This window comes from Mytilus galloprovincialis, chromosome 8 (assembly GCF_965363235.1).
Source record: "Mytilus galloprovincialis chromosome 8, xbMytGall1.hap1.1, whole genome shotgun sequence".
Classification (NCBI taxonomy): Eukaryota; Metazoa; Mollusca; class Bivalvia; order Mytilida; family Mytilidae; genus Mytilus; species Mytilus galloprovincialis.
The window spans coordinates 77028161-77042818 of NC_134845.1; the positions used below are offsets into that span (position 1 = coordinate 77028161).

Consider the following 14658-nt stretch of genomic DNA (forward strand, 5'->3'; position numbering starts at 1 on the left):
AATATACCATTATTCCGAACAAAATTATATTCTTGTTTTTAGATCTTATTTTTTAGAGATCATGTGTACCATAATAGTATTGATACTGTATACTGATAATTTATTTCAGACATTATTTGGTGTTTTCCGCTTGGGATTTGTTACCACGTACATGTCCGACCCTCTGGTCAGTGGATTCACCACCGGCGCTGCTGTACATGTCTTCACTAGTCAAGTCAAGTATATATTTGGATTGAAGATAAAGCGGTTTCCAAATTTATATCAGATATTTAATGTAAGTATATATACTAGTATATGAAGAAATTAGTTTTTTTGTGTTTCAACTACAGTTATTGTAAAATATTAAGTTATAGATGCATATAAAAAACAATTCCGCTACAAATGTTTGCACCTGTCCTAAGTCAGGAATCTGATGTACAGTAGTTGTCGTTTGTTTATGTAATTTATACGTGTTTCTCTTTTCTCGTTTTTTTTTATAGATTAGACCGTTGTTTTTCCCGTTTGAATGGTTTTACACTAGTAATTTTGGGGCTCTTTATAGCTTGTTGTTCGGTGTGAGCCAATGCTCTGTATTGAAGGCCGTACATTGACCTATAATGGTTTACTTTTATAAATTGTTATTTGGATGGAGATTTGTCTCATTGACACTCATACCACATCTTCCTATATCTATATTTTTCAGCAAATGAACACTTTCCAGATGAGTTTTAATTATTTTGTTATTTACAGCTAATTAGCACTTTCTCGGCAAGTTATAGTAATAAGCGCTATTAAATTATTTTGATATTTTACAATACATGCACACTTTTAATACATTAAGGTGGTACCCAACACCTTAACTAAAATTAATTTGGCTCGTTTAAATTTCATACAATTTTGACAAAGTATTTACTATGACTTTTCGACAAAAATATAAAAATTTAGAAACATTTGAACCAACCAATTTATCTGAAAAAATTACACTGGTTACATAGCAGTTTAACAAACACTAATTTTGATCATTGGGATGCTAAATATTCCCTTTACAACACAACGTAATTAAAACGTTTAGCTGAATTTACAGAGTTATCTCCCTGTAGTGTTAGGTACCACCTTAAGTCATTTTCTTTTTCAGTCAATGTCCATCCTCAATATATATGTTATTTTACAGTACATAAGCACTTTTAAGATACATTTTGTAAGTTAATTATTATTTTTAATTTTTTCAGACATACAAAGCAATTATTGAGAACATTGGGGATACAAATCCAGCTACAATAATAATGTCGGCTATTTGTATTGTGATTTTGTATATAGTGAAGGTTCAGGTCAATACGAGATTCAAGAAACACTTGAAGATACCTATACCTGTTGAATTAGTAGTGGTGAGTATCAATAAGATGGGGTAGGTTTAGCGATCTCCAAATTGAAAGCTTATTTGCTATAACAGGCCACGTGAACATTGTTGTTAGACGTCTGTGGAATAGGGAATGTAAAAAGAAAATTACAAAAATTCAAAACGGAAAGTCCCTATTCACATGGCAAAATCAAATGATAAAACACACCAAACATCCTCTACGGCATTAAGAGACTTTGACAATTTTGTGACAAACTGATAATTTTATAAACCACCAAAGTTATTGCGGAGTTATGTATGTACCTAACACCATCAGGATATGCGCTAATGTAACAGTGCACAAGCTATGGATTGACTCGGGGCATACGATGTAAAGCATATGAAAATAGATGTGGCATGACCACCAACGTGACAACTATTTACCAAAGTGCAAATGAAGTGGATGAAAGCAATACATCCTCTTTATGTGATCTCTGTAAGCATACCTCATCTTCTTTACTTTTTATATTGTAATACAAACTTATGATATATAAAAAGAGTCATAACAACAAGATTGTAGTATTTATCAACTAATAAAAAAATGAGTTGCACGATAGTAAACAATGTTTATATTATTCATTTATTTGTTTTGATATTTTTTATACAATATTTTTATTGAAACAAGGTCACAGCTGTTACATAAGCGGCCTTGTTTTTTATATCCCATTTGATAAATATGTTCTCTATATACTGTAGGTTGTCATTGGTACACTGGCCTCTCATTATGGACATTTTCACGATACATATGGAATGAAAACTGTTGGAAAAGTCCCTGCTGGGTAAACAGCTTATTATATTATAATCCTTTCAATTAAAGTGCATTTTTGTATTATAAGTTAGAACGTACGTTTAAGTTTTAAGGGGAATTATTTTCTCATTTTTCCAAACCTAGTTATTATTCAGTAAAATAAAGTCACACATATTACAAGTCTGCCGTTTGAGACCTTGACTTATTGTGTTATTGCTACCGTCTTAACGAGACCAAAAACTTCCACTAGGAATCTCGATTTATATTGGTACATTGACCATCAGGACACAACCTACGGCCAACTCATTTTAATAATTTAACATGTATGACCTATAAAATTGAATAAATAGCTAATATATACAAAAATCTTTTAATGCCTAAAGTCATGAAATTAATTTTACCCTTTTTATATCATTTATTCAACGTTTTGTTTTATCAGCATGTGTTGTAGTTTCTATTTAAACATGTGTTACAAAATTGCAAGGATAATTTATTTTTTCCAGGTTACCACTGCCTAAAATTCCTTCCTTCAGAGATGCTACAGATAATTTCAGTGAAGCTATCATTGTTGCTGTTGTTGCATTTGCTCAGTCTGTTTCTCTTGCTGCTCTCATGGCCAAGAAACATCATTACAGAATAGATTCAAACCAGGTATATAAATTTTTCCCGCTTTGAATTATCTTTTTTTTTAACTGTTAACGGACAGTTTAGGTATTATATAAAGTTCGAGTATATAATTTTGTTTTATAAATATTCAAATGCAATACCATTAACTGAAAACATTTTTCTGCACTAAATGCACATTTCGTCATTAGATGTCTGAACATTACAGTTGCTTGTTTATACAAATTCCATCGAAGATCAAAGATGTTTTTGAAAAAACGGTATTTTTTTTTTAGAATAATATCAAAATTTCTTTATGAAAACTAATTTTCCTGAGCTGTTTATATCTGAGAACTTGCAATTAGAGATATCACGCAAATATAAATTGTGGCGTGCATGTTCTTTAGATGAATATTTACCAAATTCAAATCTTTATTGCCATAAAACTACATATTTATAGTATGTGACACAACGTAACAAAATGAAAATAAAAAATATATTTACCAAGAAATTCAATAATAAAATCGCGAAAGAATATCGCCGAGAAATCTTTTTACGATTCTATGAATTCATTGCAAAATTTGGAAAAGTTCGAACAGCAGTATACTACTGTTGCCTTTATTTATATATATATATATAACAAACATAAACACATACTCTTTTCACTATTCTAGGAATTCATTGCATACGGAGTATCTAATATATTTGGATCTTTTTTCTCCTGTTACCCTGCTGCAGCTTCTGTTTCTCGTAGCTCTGTCCAAGAATCAGCAGGTGGTAAAACTCAGGTAAGTAACTTAGTATGTAGATAGCTGAAAGATAGAAAAATGTAATATAATGAATTAAATCTAGACTTTCAAGGGCGCAAGATATCAAAAGCATATTGAAACTCATAATTCGAAGCGAATTCACCACGTCATGGCAAAACAATTAAGACCAAACATATCACAAACAACAATACACAAAACATAACATAGAAAACTTAATACTAAACAACACGAACCTCACCAAAATCAAATTTTATTCCTGGTATCTATGATGAGTTTATTTGCAACCACTGGGTCGATGCCACTACTGGTGGAGATTTATTTCCCCAAGGGTATCACCAGCCCAGTAGTCAGCACTTCTGTGTTGACTTGAGTTATCATTGATATGTTCATTATTATAAATTAACTGTTAACAAAACTTTGAATTTTTTTTAGAAACTAAGGCTTTTCAACCACAGGAATTGAGTACCTTATCTGTATTCGGCAAAAATTTTAGGAATTTTTGGTCCTCAATGCTCTTCAACTTCGTACTTTATTTGGCCTTTCATAACATTTTTGATTCGGGCGTCACTGATGAGTCTTTTATAGACGAAACGCGCGTCTGGCGCAAATATTAAATCTTATTCCTGGTATCTATGATGAGTTTATATGTATAGTTGAAGAGGCGATTAGTTGGTTGACATGATTGTAAGACATGTAAACTGACCTCAACATTATTTTAATATGTTGCAAGTTACTGTTTCATATTGACTGATACCCCAACATGTCATTTTACACATAGATACATATACACATGCACGACAGCATCATTTGCTGAACATTCACTCTAGTATTGTGAGAAGTGTATAAGTGCTTTGATATGCCGGTCTCTTAATTTTTCTTTTCGATTGCAAAAGGCAGACGAGAATATTGTACAAAAAGCATTTATTAATCCTAATCGACTTATTAAATGTTTGTTCTTACCAAAGACATATTTTCTTACATAAAATGATTTATTGATAGCTATAATGTTTAAGTCACAATTATCATACTAATACATGGTTAACATGTGTTGCATTGCTAATAAAGTTACGTCTTTTATTATGAAAACAATCACATGAATCAATTGCCATTTGTATACTTTAATCGAAGTCTTTAGACGTACAAACAAAACGGCCTTACAATTCGTGATTTACAAGTTATCTATAATAAGGTATTAGTATGTAAACGTCTTCATAACCATGATTTGTACTATCCTTTCGGAACACCATATCATTATGATTTACCGTCAACAAATAAGATTATTTCTGTCATGTTTGACGTATATTTTGATCGGAGTCTTTATAGTACAAACAAATTGCCATACAAATCGTTATTTATAAGATATATGTTCTAAGAAAACGTTACTCTAATCATGATATGTACTACGGGTTACGGTACTTGTCTATCCCAAATTCATGTATTTAGTTTAAATGTTTAATGTTATATTTGTAATTCTCATCGGATTTTGTCAAATGTGTTGACGTCTTTTCTATTATATTTATGTGTTATGGAAAGAAAAATTAATCACCGTCGTCATTTATTAAATTTAATTTTGGTCAACGTAATCTGTACGATAATTTACGTTTGAAGTTGGATTCATAACAAACTGCACATATATATATTATTGTTAATTGCTATTATTGCAATATGCATTGTGTTTAAATGCAATATCAGTATTTAGTTCTATTTTAATCTTTAATCAATTCTAATTCTATCTTACTTTTGAGATATAGTTTTTCATATGTGACGTCATTTTTCTGCTGTTTCAGAAATTTCATATATTCAAATGTGACGTAATTTTTAATGCCTTTTCACCATCGTATGTGACGTAATTTTCATAATTTACTGCGTTGAGGCCTGGACTGAGTCGGGTGTGTCTATTCTGTGTTGGTCTCTCATTATGTATTCGTGTTTGTTTTATGTAATGAGTTAATACTTCAGTTTCATTATGTATATCTGTTATATTCATTTGATAAAATTTACTGTTTGCAATAGCATTAATTGTTCTAAATAATAAGGATGTTCTTATCCCAAGCATAAAAACTTAGCCGTATTTGACACAACCTTTTTCAACTTTTGATCTTCAGTGCTGTACAACTTTGTACTTTTTTTCGCTTTCGATCTTTTATATCTGGGCGTCACTGGTGAGTCTTGTGTGGACGAGGCGCGTTTTTGGCGTATTAAATTTTAAACCTGATGCTTTTTGTTATTCATTAGTCATGTGTTTCTTTGTCTAATACGTTCTCCTATTTATTTGTATTGTAGTCCTGTAATATTATGTTGTCATTTCAATGTTATATTTAACATTGCCATTAAAGTGCGAGGTTTGGCATGCCACAAAACCAGGTTCAACCCACCATTTTTTCCTTTAAAAATATCCTGTACCAAGTCAGGAATATGGCCATTGTTATATTATAGTTCGTTTCTGTGTGTGTTACAATTTAACGTTGCGTCGTTTGTTTTCTCTTATTTTTGAGTGTAAATTGACATTGCGATAAGACGTGTCACGGTACTTGTCTATCCCTAATTCATGTATTTGATTTTGATGTTATATTTGTTATTCTCGTGGGATTTTGTCTGATGCTTGGTCCGTTTCTGTGTGTGTTACATTGTAGTGTTGTGTCGTTGTTCTCCTCTTATATTTATGCGTTTCCCTCAGTTTTAGTTTGTTACCCCGATTTTGTTTTTTGTCCATGGATTTATGAGTTTGAACAGCGGTATACTACTGTTGCCTTTATTTATCTATCCTTTCTGAAAACCATATGCATGTAAACGTTATTTACCGTCTGCAAAACAAATGATTTCTGCCAATGTCGAAGAAATTATCAATCGGTACTCCTCGACATTTTTCTACCACACCATTTTAGTGTGCTATATAAAAAAAGTTCAAATAATTTGTGCTTTAAACAATATTAGAATTTTTTTTTAAATGCCGATTTCAACACTTTCCGAAGTATAATTAAATAATGAAATATAACCAGGACCAAACCAAGAAACAATCGATATAATATCTTGTTTTTTAGGACTGGAAGACAATTATTCATGTATTATTCTTCAACTTAAAGTTAACCAGAAACATCTATAACAGTAGGACAATTATTAGACGAACAATTTGATAAGATTATATAAATATATATATTAAAAGAACTGTTTTTTCCCTTTTTAGCTAACGAGTGTATTTTCTGCCGCTCTTGTGCTCGTTGTTATTTTGGTCATTGGACCTCTCTTTGAAGATCTACCAAATGTAAGTATTTCTTAAATAGGTCAATTTCTCCATATTCTTCTTACACAACTGGTAATCTACACACGCAGAACATATGTCATATGTGTATCATTGTTAAGGCACTAAAAGTGTCACGAATCTAAATAAAACATAAAAAAAAGATAACCATGCAATCATTTGAATTACCTGCATGAAGTTCTGGATGGGATGTACAGAATAAGAACCATGGGCACAAAAATAATAAAGAATAGAGAAAATTAGAAATAGAAAATAATAGTCTGCTAAATATAAAAAAAGGTCGACAATAAAAAATGGCCTTTATAATTAAAGAATGCAGAAATGAAGAACCATAATTTAGACCCTCCTTCGAAAAAAGTAAAATCACAAAAATACTGAACTTAGAGGAAAGAATGGACAAGAACTGTCATATTCCTGACTTGGTACAGGCATTTCCAAATTTAGAAAATGGTGGATTAAACCTGGTTTTATAGCGCTAACCCTCTCACTTTGATGACAGTCTCATCAAATTCCGTTATATTTACATTGATGCGTTAACTAAACAGACACAATAAAAGTACTGTAAGTTTTAGGCTAATGTGTGAGTAGAGTATAAAAAGACAAATATAAGGTCATTTTTGGCTGCAAAACGAATTAATTGTTACAATCTGAAATCAGTCATACAAAGAACATGTGGTATAATTGGCAATGGGACAACTATCTCAAAGATCCCAATTCCGTGAATATAAACTTTTATAGGTCACAATATATTGATTACGATCTTACTCAAACCTAATTTGTATGACAATGATACTACTGTTGGGTTCACATATTTACCTAGAATAGTGTATGCTAATTTGAACAAATGTGACACACAAAACTCGTTCTTTCTTTCTTTTCTTATCCACGGAGTCTATGATGAAACCAGAATACCAGTTTTAAATACACGAACATCATAGCATTGATTTGTGTATATTTCATCCGTGTTCCCTATAATATGTTCATTCTAATTTCAATGCCAAATTAGAGTTTTTATCCCATATTCACGAGTCACTGAACATACTTAATGATAGTGCGGATGGGACATCCGTGTGTGTACTATGGACACATTATTGTTTTTAAAGCGTTACTCGAAAGTCAATTCTTCATTAGCATTAAAATTAACTTACACTTTCAGTGTGTATTATCATCAATCATTGTGGTAGCATTAAGAAGCATGTTCATGCAGTTGTTCCAGCTAAGAAAGCTCTTTCATGTATCAGCTTACGATTTTGTAAGTATGATTAAGTTATCCAGTACTATAGTAAAAGTGACAGTAAATATAGATAGACCCATCTTAATAAAGGCAACAATAGTATACTGCTGTTCAAAAGTCATATATGGCTTGAGATAAAAACAAATCCGGTTTAAAAACTAAAACAGATCAAAACAGATCAACAAAAGAGGAAAACAACGGAATAAACCCATTGAAGTGAAAGAAAAACAAACGCCAACATACATAAAAACGGACTATTTGATTACTAACTGACATATTCCTGACTTTTAGGTCATTTTAGGAAAAATGATGGGTTGAACTTTGTTTTATGGATAGCCAAACATCCTGCTTATATAGCAATGTTAAAAAATATCGACTACATGACAAATTTACGTAACATGGAAGACGGTACAAACAAAACAAGAACGCAGGCATAGATATCATCTTAATTTACACATTTATAAATAATGTTACCTTTATTTTATTTACAGGCGTTCAAACATGTACATTCAAAATTAAACATACCGTAAGGTCACTTGTAAAATTCCCCATTTCCACCCGCCTTTAAACTATCATACCGGCTAAAGAATTTGATTAAAAAAAAATGATTGCTTCATATTTTGAAATGACGTATTGAATACTTATTTTTTCTATGATTCTTTACCATTTTAGGTTATATGGATAGTAACATTTGTATCAGTGGTAGTATTCTATGTAGACATTGGCTTGTGGGTAGGAATTGGATTTTCTTTTGTGACAGTAGTCGTCAGGACTCAGGTGTAAGTTTGTATTTAAATAATTTTAAACTCCTTAAAATATTTCCAATAGTCCCATTTATTTTCATAATTAACATTAGATGCCGCTGCTGGTGGACGTTTCGTCCCCGAGGATATCACCACCCCAGTAGTCAGCACTTCGGTGTTGACATGAGTATCAATTATATGTTAATTTTAGTAAATTTCCTGTTGACAAAACTTTCAATTTTTCATAAAACGAAATAAATTACCTAAGCCGTAATTGGCACAACTTTTTTTGGGAATTTCGGTTCCTCACCTCAATGTTCTTCAACTTTGTACTTGTTTGGCTTTATAATTATTTTGATCTGAGCATCACTGATGAGTCTTATGAAGACGAAACGCGCGTCTGGCGTATTGAATGATAATCCTGGTACCTTTGATAACTATTTGTTATTTTTCAAATCTGTAAGTAATTGTATGGTTAAGTAGTATGTCGTATTATTCTGCATCTCACTTTCATATCTATAAAAATCCGTTTTGAAGAACGAGCGACTAAAAACACATTGAAATGATCAAGTATATTTATATATTCAAGGAATTCAAATTTCTCATATTGGTCTGTCGTATGTTAACTGGTTGGTCTATTTAATGAGTGCTATTTTGTCTTTATAATATTACAAATATGATACAAATATTATTTGTTATAAAACATGACTCATTTCTACTATACAAGCTGTTTTTTAAATCTTAAATATTGAGTTTGAATTTGCAATACAAAAGAATAGCTTTAATATTTAGTTATAATCATTATCCTAATTGCTGCATATATATTAAATACAGGATTTATTTTTTAGTGCTAAGGCCAGAATATTAAAGAAAATCGATCCCGTTAATGCATTCGCAGATGAATCTAAATATATTAAGGTACATATAACTGTTATAATGTATGCTTTAGTTGTGAAAATGAACATTTGAAGAACTTAAGAAAAATTTTGTGAACAAAAAGGAAACACAGTCGATTTCGTAGGTAAAACCCCATTTTCAGATCTGACATACAATATCATTGATCTTTTTATTTCCTCTGACATCTTTATTTTTTTCTGAAAACTATGGAAGTAGAAACTAGAAATTGAGAATATACCAAAAAATATTATTTATACATGATAAGAATTTCAATGTTGAAAATAACAAAAATATCGAACTCCAAAGTAAATTCACAATCGGGAAAGTTCACAATCGGGAAAGTTCACAAAAACTGACAAAATCAAATATCATTAACAAACTTCTTTCCCATATGTTTCTCTTGGCTTTACCAATCTTTTGATGGAACTCCTTTCTAATATTTAAAAATTCGTTCCACTCTGGCTCCACGGTATGATACTGATCCCGTACATGAATTGATCTTATCATACATTAAATTGACTTTTTATAATATGTATCTCAGCAAACTTAAAAATAAAACTTAATTATAAATAACAAAATTCAACATTCTGGATATTCTCAAATACAATAAATACCAGCACCATGATTGTCATCGTTATAATACGAACACCTGTTTAACTTACAGACATATCACTATGACACAAATATATACATGACTAGATTTAATTTAATTTACAGACTCGCGGATTCTCTGGAATAAGAATTGTCGGGTTCAACGCACCACTATATTTTGCAAACGGCGACCTTTTCCTCCGACAAGTTTATACCTTATCAGATACAAAACCAGAACGTGTAAGGAAACAAATTAAAAGGCTTGGATCCATATCGGAATTCAGAAGACAGGTATGAAAGTGAACTTTACTAGAACGTTGTTTTAGCAAATGGAAAATGTATAAATGAATACAATCTTTTCTACGTATGACTGAAGTTGCAAGATTCTAGACAACATGCATAAATACTTATAATTTAATTTGTTTGATATCATTTTCATTCTATTCTTATTATGTGACAAACGTATATATGAACCATAACTAAAAAAATCCTACTTGCTCATTTGATGTTTTATATGAAAGTCATTCTGATGTTGTTTTGTTTTAATCTAGAGTTCCCTTAAATCGCTAGAGTCTATATCATCATTCCGTTCAGCTCGTTCTGATTCCTCGACTAGAAGCTCAAATCCAGGAAGCTCATTAGAAGAGAATGGATTTTTGCCAACATCAAATGATCTTGCTCCAATGGGGAGACCAATAGATACCAGTATGGCCGACTGTGGATACGTCCATCATATCATTCTTGACTGTTCCTCCATGTGTTTCATTGATACGGTGGGAGGAAAGATTCTTAAACAGGTAATACAACAAATGGAAGTTTTTAACGACCTTGACTGGCTATACAGTCCTTGCACGGTCGGTATACTGGTAATACTACGAATAGTGTCTTTAATAAGAATTTGTTTACTCGTTCGGAACATTTTGTTATATGTTCTAAATTCACGCCAATGTTTTTTTCTGTTTATACATACGACTAATGATATGTATTCTACATTTACAATTAGCTCACTGTATATAATAGGTCAAGTTGGACCCCAAAATATGTTTGAACAACCCATTTTAATAAAACACACAAAAGAGTAAGTGTCTGGTGAAGAATAAAATTACAAACGCCACGACAGAAAAGGCTTCAAGGGTATATCATGATGGATCTACTTTTGCGATAGTTAAAGATGAACACTATTTTGCTTTAGAAAACGGAAGGCAATAAAACATACCAACCAACCAATTTTAATCCAGGATACATATACAAGGTTGTATTACCACACTAATTGGGAACACAGTAATCAAATGAGCAACTTAAGTTTTTGTTTACATTTGATGAATTGGTTTCTCATTAACTACTTTGCCATATTTCCCTTTTGTTATTATAACTATAATTTAAAGGGATGAATGATATAATTGACCATTATCTAAAAAATTCAACAGTAAATGCTTACGTGACCAGACAACCATTAAGCTTTTAATAATAAAGTAATTAAAGGAGTAGCTACTTATTATTTTGTAAAGAAATGGTTACTTTTTAGTTGATTAACATTGATATATGTTTAATTCATTTTTTACAGTTGTGTGACGATTATAAGTCAATTCATGTGACAGTGCTTTTGGCGTGCATTTGTGGTATGTATAAATAAATTTGCAAATAAAAAATAATACCGATAGAATAATAATATGTATAAATGATCAATATCGTCTCTCAAAACTAAGTATTTAGAAATGTTGTTTCAAATTTTAATCAATGTTTGTTTTTTTTCGAATGTAAATAAGTTACAATATTGATATATATCTATAATACTAAAATTACGAGGTCCAATTTGTCAGCCGTCATCACGTAAAAACGACGAATCAAAGAATTCAACTTTATATACAACTAATATAGTACAAAGGTGTAGATTAAAAATTACACCACTCCAGGCCCTTTTGTTTTCCACGTAATTAATATTGCCAATAATTAGGAAGTTCCGGGTCGAGTCCGATACCGATACCAATAGTATAATCACCTGTTACCTATTACCTTATCTGTACGTTCCGCATCTGACAGGTGCACCACCAAACGGTGTATTCGTATTCAGAAATTAATATGCTATATACACGGGTCATGATTACAGGGTTGACACTACTAAATTGTCAAATTGTTACATATTGTAGTATTTTAATCCGTAAGACTTTCTAAGATAACAATACGAATACTAAAAATCTGGACTAAAAATAAGTTTCAATTTGTTAGCGGCATGACGTAAAACAGCGAATCAAAGAATTCAACTTTATTTATAACTAATATAGGACAATGCTGTTGATTAAAAAATACTCCATTCCAGGACCTTTTGCTTTCCAAATAATTAATATTACCAATAATTGATAAGTTCCAGTTCGACGGGTTCAAACAGAAAGATTTGAAAGCAGAGAAAATTGTGTATCTTATAATCGGCATGACTTTATCAGATGACAGTACTTAATTACTAAGATAAGGCTTGCGTATAGTTATATACTTTAATTCAGTCACGGACCCGCGATATCACGGGTGTGTTCTAGTATATATATATTATTTCTAGTAACAGTGGAGTGTTCGATACACAATAAGAATCGATTGTTTTTAGAATTGAATAAGAACGAATCTAGACTGTCAAAAATGTGAACAAGATTAGATTTAATAATTAACTGTTGTCCTAGTTGCTTACACCCTGACATCAGGTCAAAATAGAATATGATGGAACCTCATGGAAAGAAATAACAACACTACGGTTTGCATCAGGGTTATGGCATAACATTGCTCACCATAACTTAACCTTAAATAATTACATTAGATGTATGTTTCATTATAATACTTTATTCTGATTGGCTACACTGCAATCTCGCGTTATTCCTTAATCAACTTCATTACACAATCAAATGTATCATTCATGATGATACGAGGTCCCACAATAAAGTGCACAGGTAAATTAAGTAAAAAACTTAATAAAAATCGTGTTTTCATGATCCTAGCTAAAAAATGTCATTATAAGTATTGAATGCTTCTTTTTGTAACTTCATAGGGTTGTAAAAACGTTGACAAAAATGTACTTCGATCAACGATTTAACCCCCAATGAAGTTCTTAAATATGAAGATGTAAGTTATTTATAGGAGGCAATGCACGCAGTTAGACTGCACTAAAACAGATAAATAAAGTTATATAACTGAAATTATTCGTAAGCTTCGATTAGTGAATTGCAAATTTAAAACCAGTGAAAAGAGAAACGGTACATAATCAAGTTAAGGTGCCGGAGGATTTTTCTTTCTCCAAAAATGGCAGCTATACCAGAAATATCAACCGCTATAGAATACTGTATCATAATTATGTTTTGTTATTTTAAGAACAACTCATTCAGTTTTATTTGAATCTTACACACATATATTCCACTTTCAGATCAGGCATGGTCAGTGCTTGAAAAGACGAAGTTTGTGGAAAAATATGGTGACAATACGTATATGACAGTTGAAGATGCAGTCACTGCTGCTAGACTTGCATCGCCAGCAGAGGAGGTAAGAATAAGCAAACGATTGCAATGATAAAATAGAGCTATGTTTGTCTTATAAATTAATTTTGGTTCTGCACTTACAACGTTTGCTCTACTAACAAATAATATTAACAGTATAACTCTTTTTAATGAGTTTCGGATTTTCAGATTTTTTGTCTCTAGCATCACTTAAAAGATATCTATTGTCGAAATGAGCATCTGGCGGAGAAAAATTGTTTTCATTAATGAAGATAATGGCAATTTCATATCACAGTGATGTGAACTAGTCAATTACTTTTCTTTTCTTAGTGGGTTATTGATGAGATGGATTAAATGAAAGTATTTGATTTAGTAAGGTCAATTTGTTATTCACTAATTAATATATAATGTATCTCATTTTAGTAAATGGCTTTTGGCGTTATAATACAGTATAACAAAATACCGAATTCGAAGACAAATACAAAAAGGTGAAGTCCATAAAATCTGACAAAATAAAACGCTATCAATCAACGAATCAACGAAACAACTGTTACTTTATTGAACCCTTTTTGAAAAAAAAATACATGGAAGACTAGCTAAACACCGCCAACTTTTATGACAGTGGTGTATAGTTCGTTTTATTGACAAAATTGTCTGACATATACAGTGACTATCATTATTAACTCATCAGATACCACGCTTTGTGTTTCGTCTACAAAAGGCTCATTGAATTAAACAAAAGTAAAAATGTCAAATAAGTACGAAGTTGAAAAGCATTGAGAACGATACAATTCGAAAGATTATTCAAGCTACAGTTATCTAATCCTATTCTGTTGTAAAAAAATCCTTTTTCGAAAAAAAAATTTCGATTTTTTTTTTCGAAAAATGCAAAGTTTTGTAAACTGTTTATTGATAATGATTATAATGAGGATGTTTTTTTTATACCATGGCGGACTTGCACGATC

General features: G+C 31.2%; 1 protein-coding gene across 4 annotated transcripts in view; it reads left to right on the forward strand.

Annotated features, from left to right (window-relative positions):
- LOC143042606 (prestin-like) overlaps nucleotides 1–14658 on the forward strand; it is a 43316-nt gene that overhangs the window by 24526 nt on the left and 4132 nt on the right. For all 4 annotated transcript variants that reach the window (XM_076215007.1, XM_076215010.1, XM_076215008.1 and 1 more), the window contains exons 5-17: nucleotides 110–274; nucleotides 1209–1364; nucleotides 2072–2154; nucleotides 2627–2774; nucleotides 3401–3514; nucleotides 6681–6758; nucleotides 7912–8007; nucleotides 8662–8768; nucleotides 9581–9650; nucleotides 10347–10511; nucleotides 10772–11017; nucleotides 11785–11839; nucleotides 13624–13739. In XM_076215007.1, coding sequence (XP_076071122.1) covers nucleotides 110–274; nucleotides 1209–1364; nucleotides 2072–2154; nucleotides 2627–2774; nucleotides 3401–3514; nucleotides 6681–6758; nucleotides 7912–8007; nucleotides 8662–8768; nucleotides 9581–9650; nucleotides 10347–10511; nucleotides 10772–11017; nucleotides 11785–11839; nucleotides 13624–13739 — 1599 coding nt within the window. The remainder of the gene's footprint in view (nucleotides 1–109; nucleotides 275–1208; nucleotides 1365–2071; nucleotides 2155–2626; nucleotides 2775–3400; nucleotides 3515–6680; nucleotides 6759–7911; nucleotides 8008–8661; nucleotides 8769–9580; nucleotides 9651–10346; nucleotides 10512–10771; nucleotides 11018–11784; nucleotides 11840–13623; nucleotides 13740–14658) is intronic.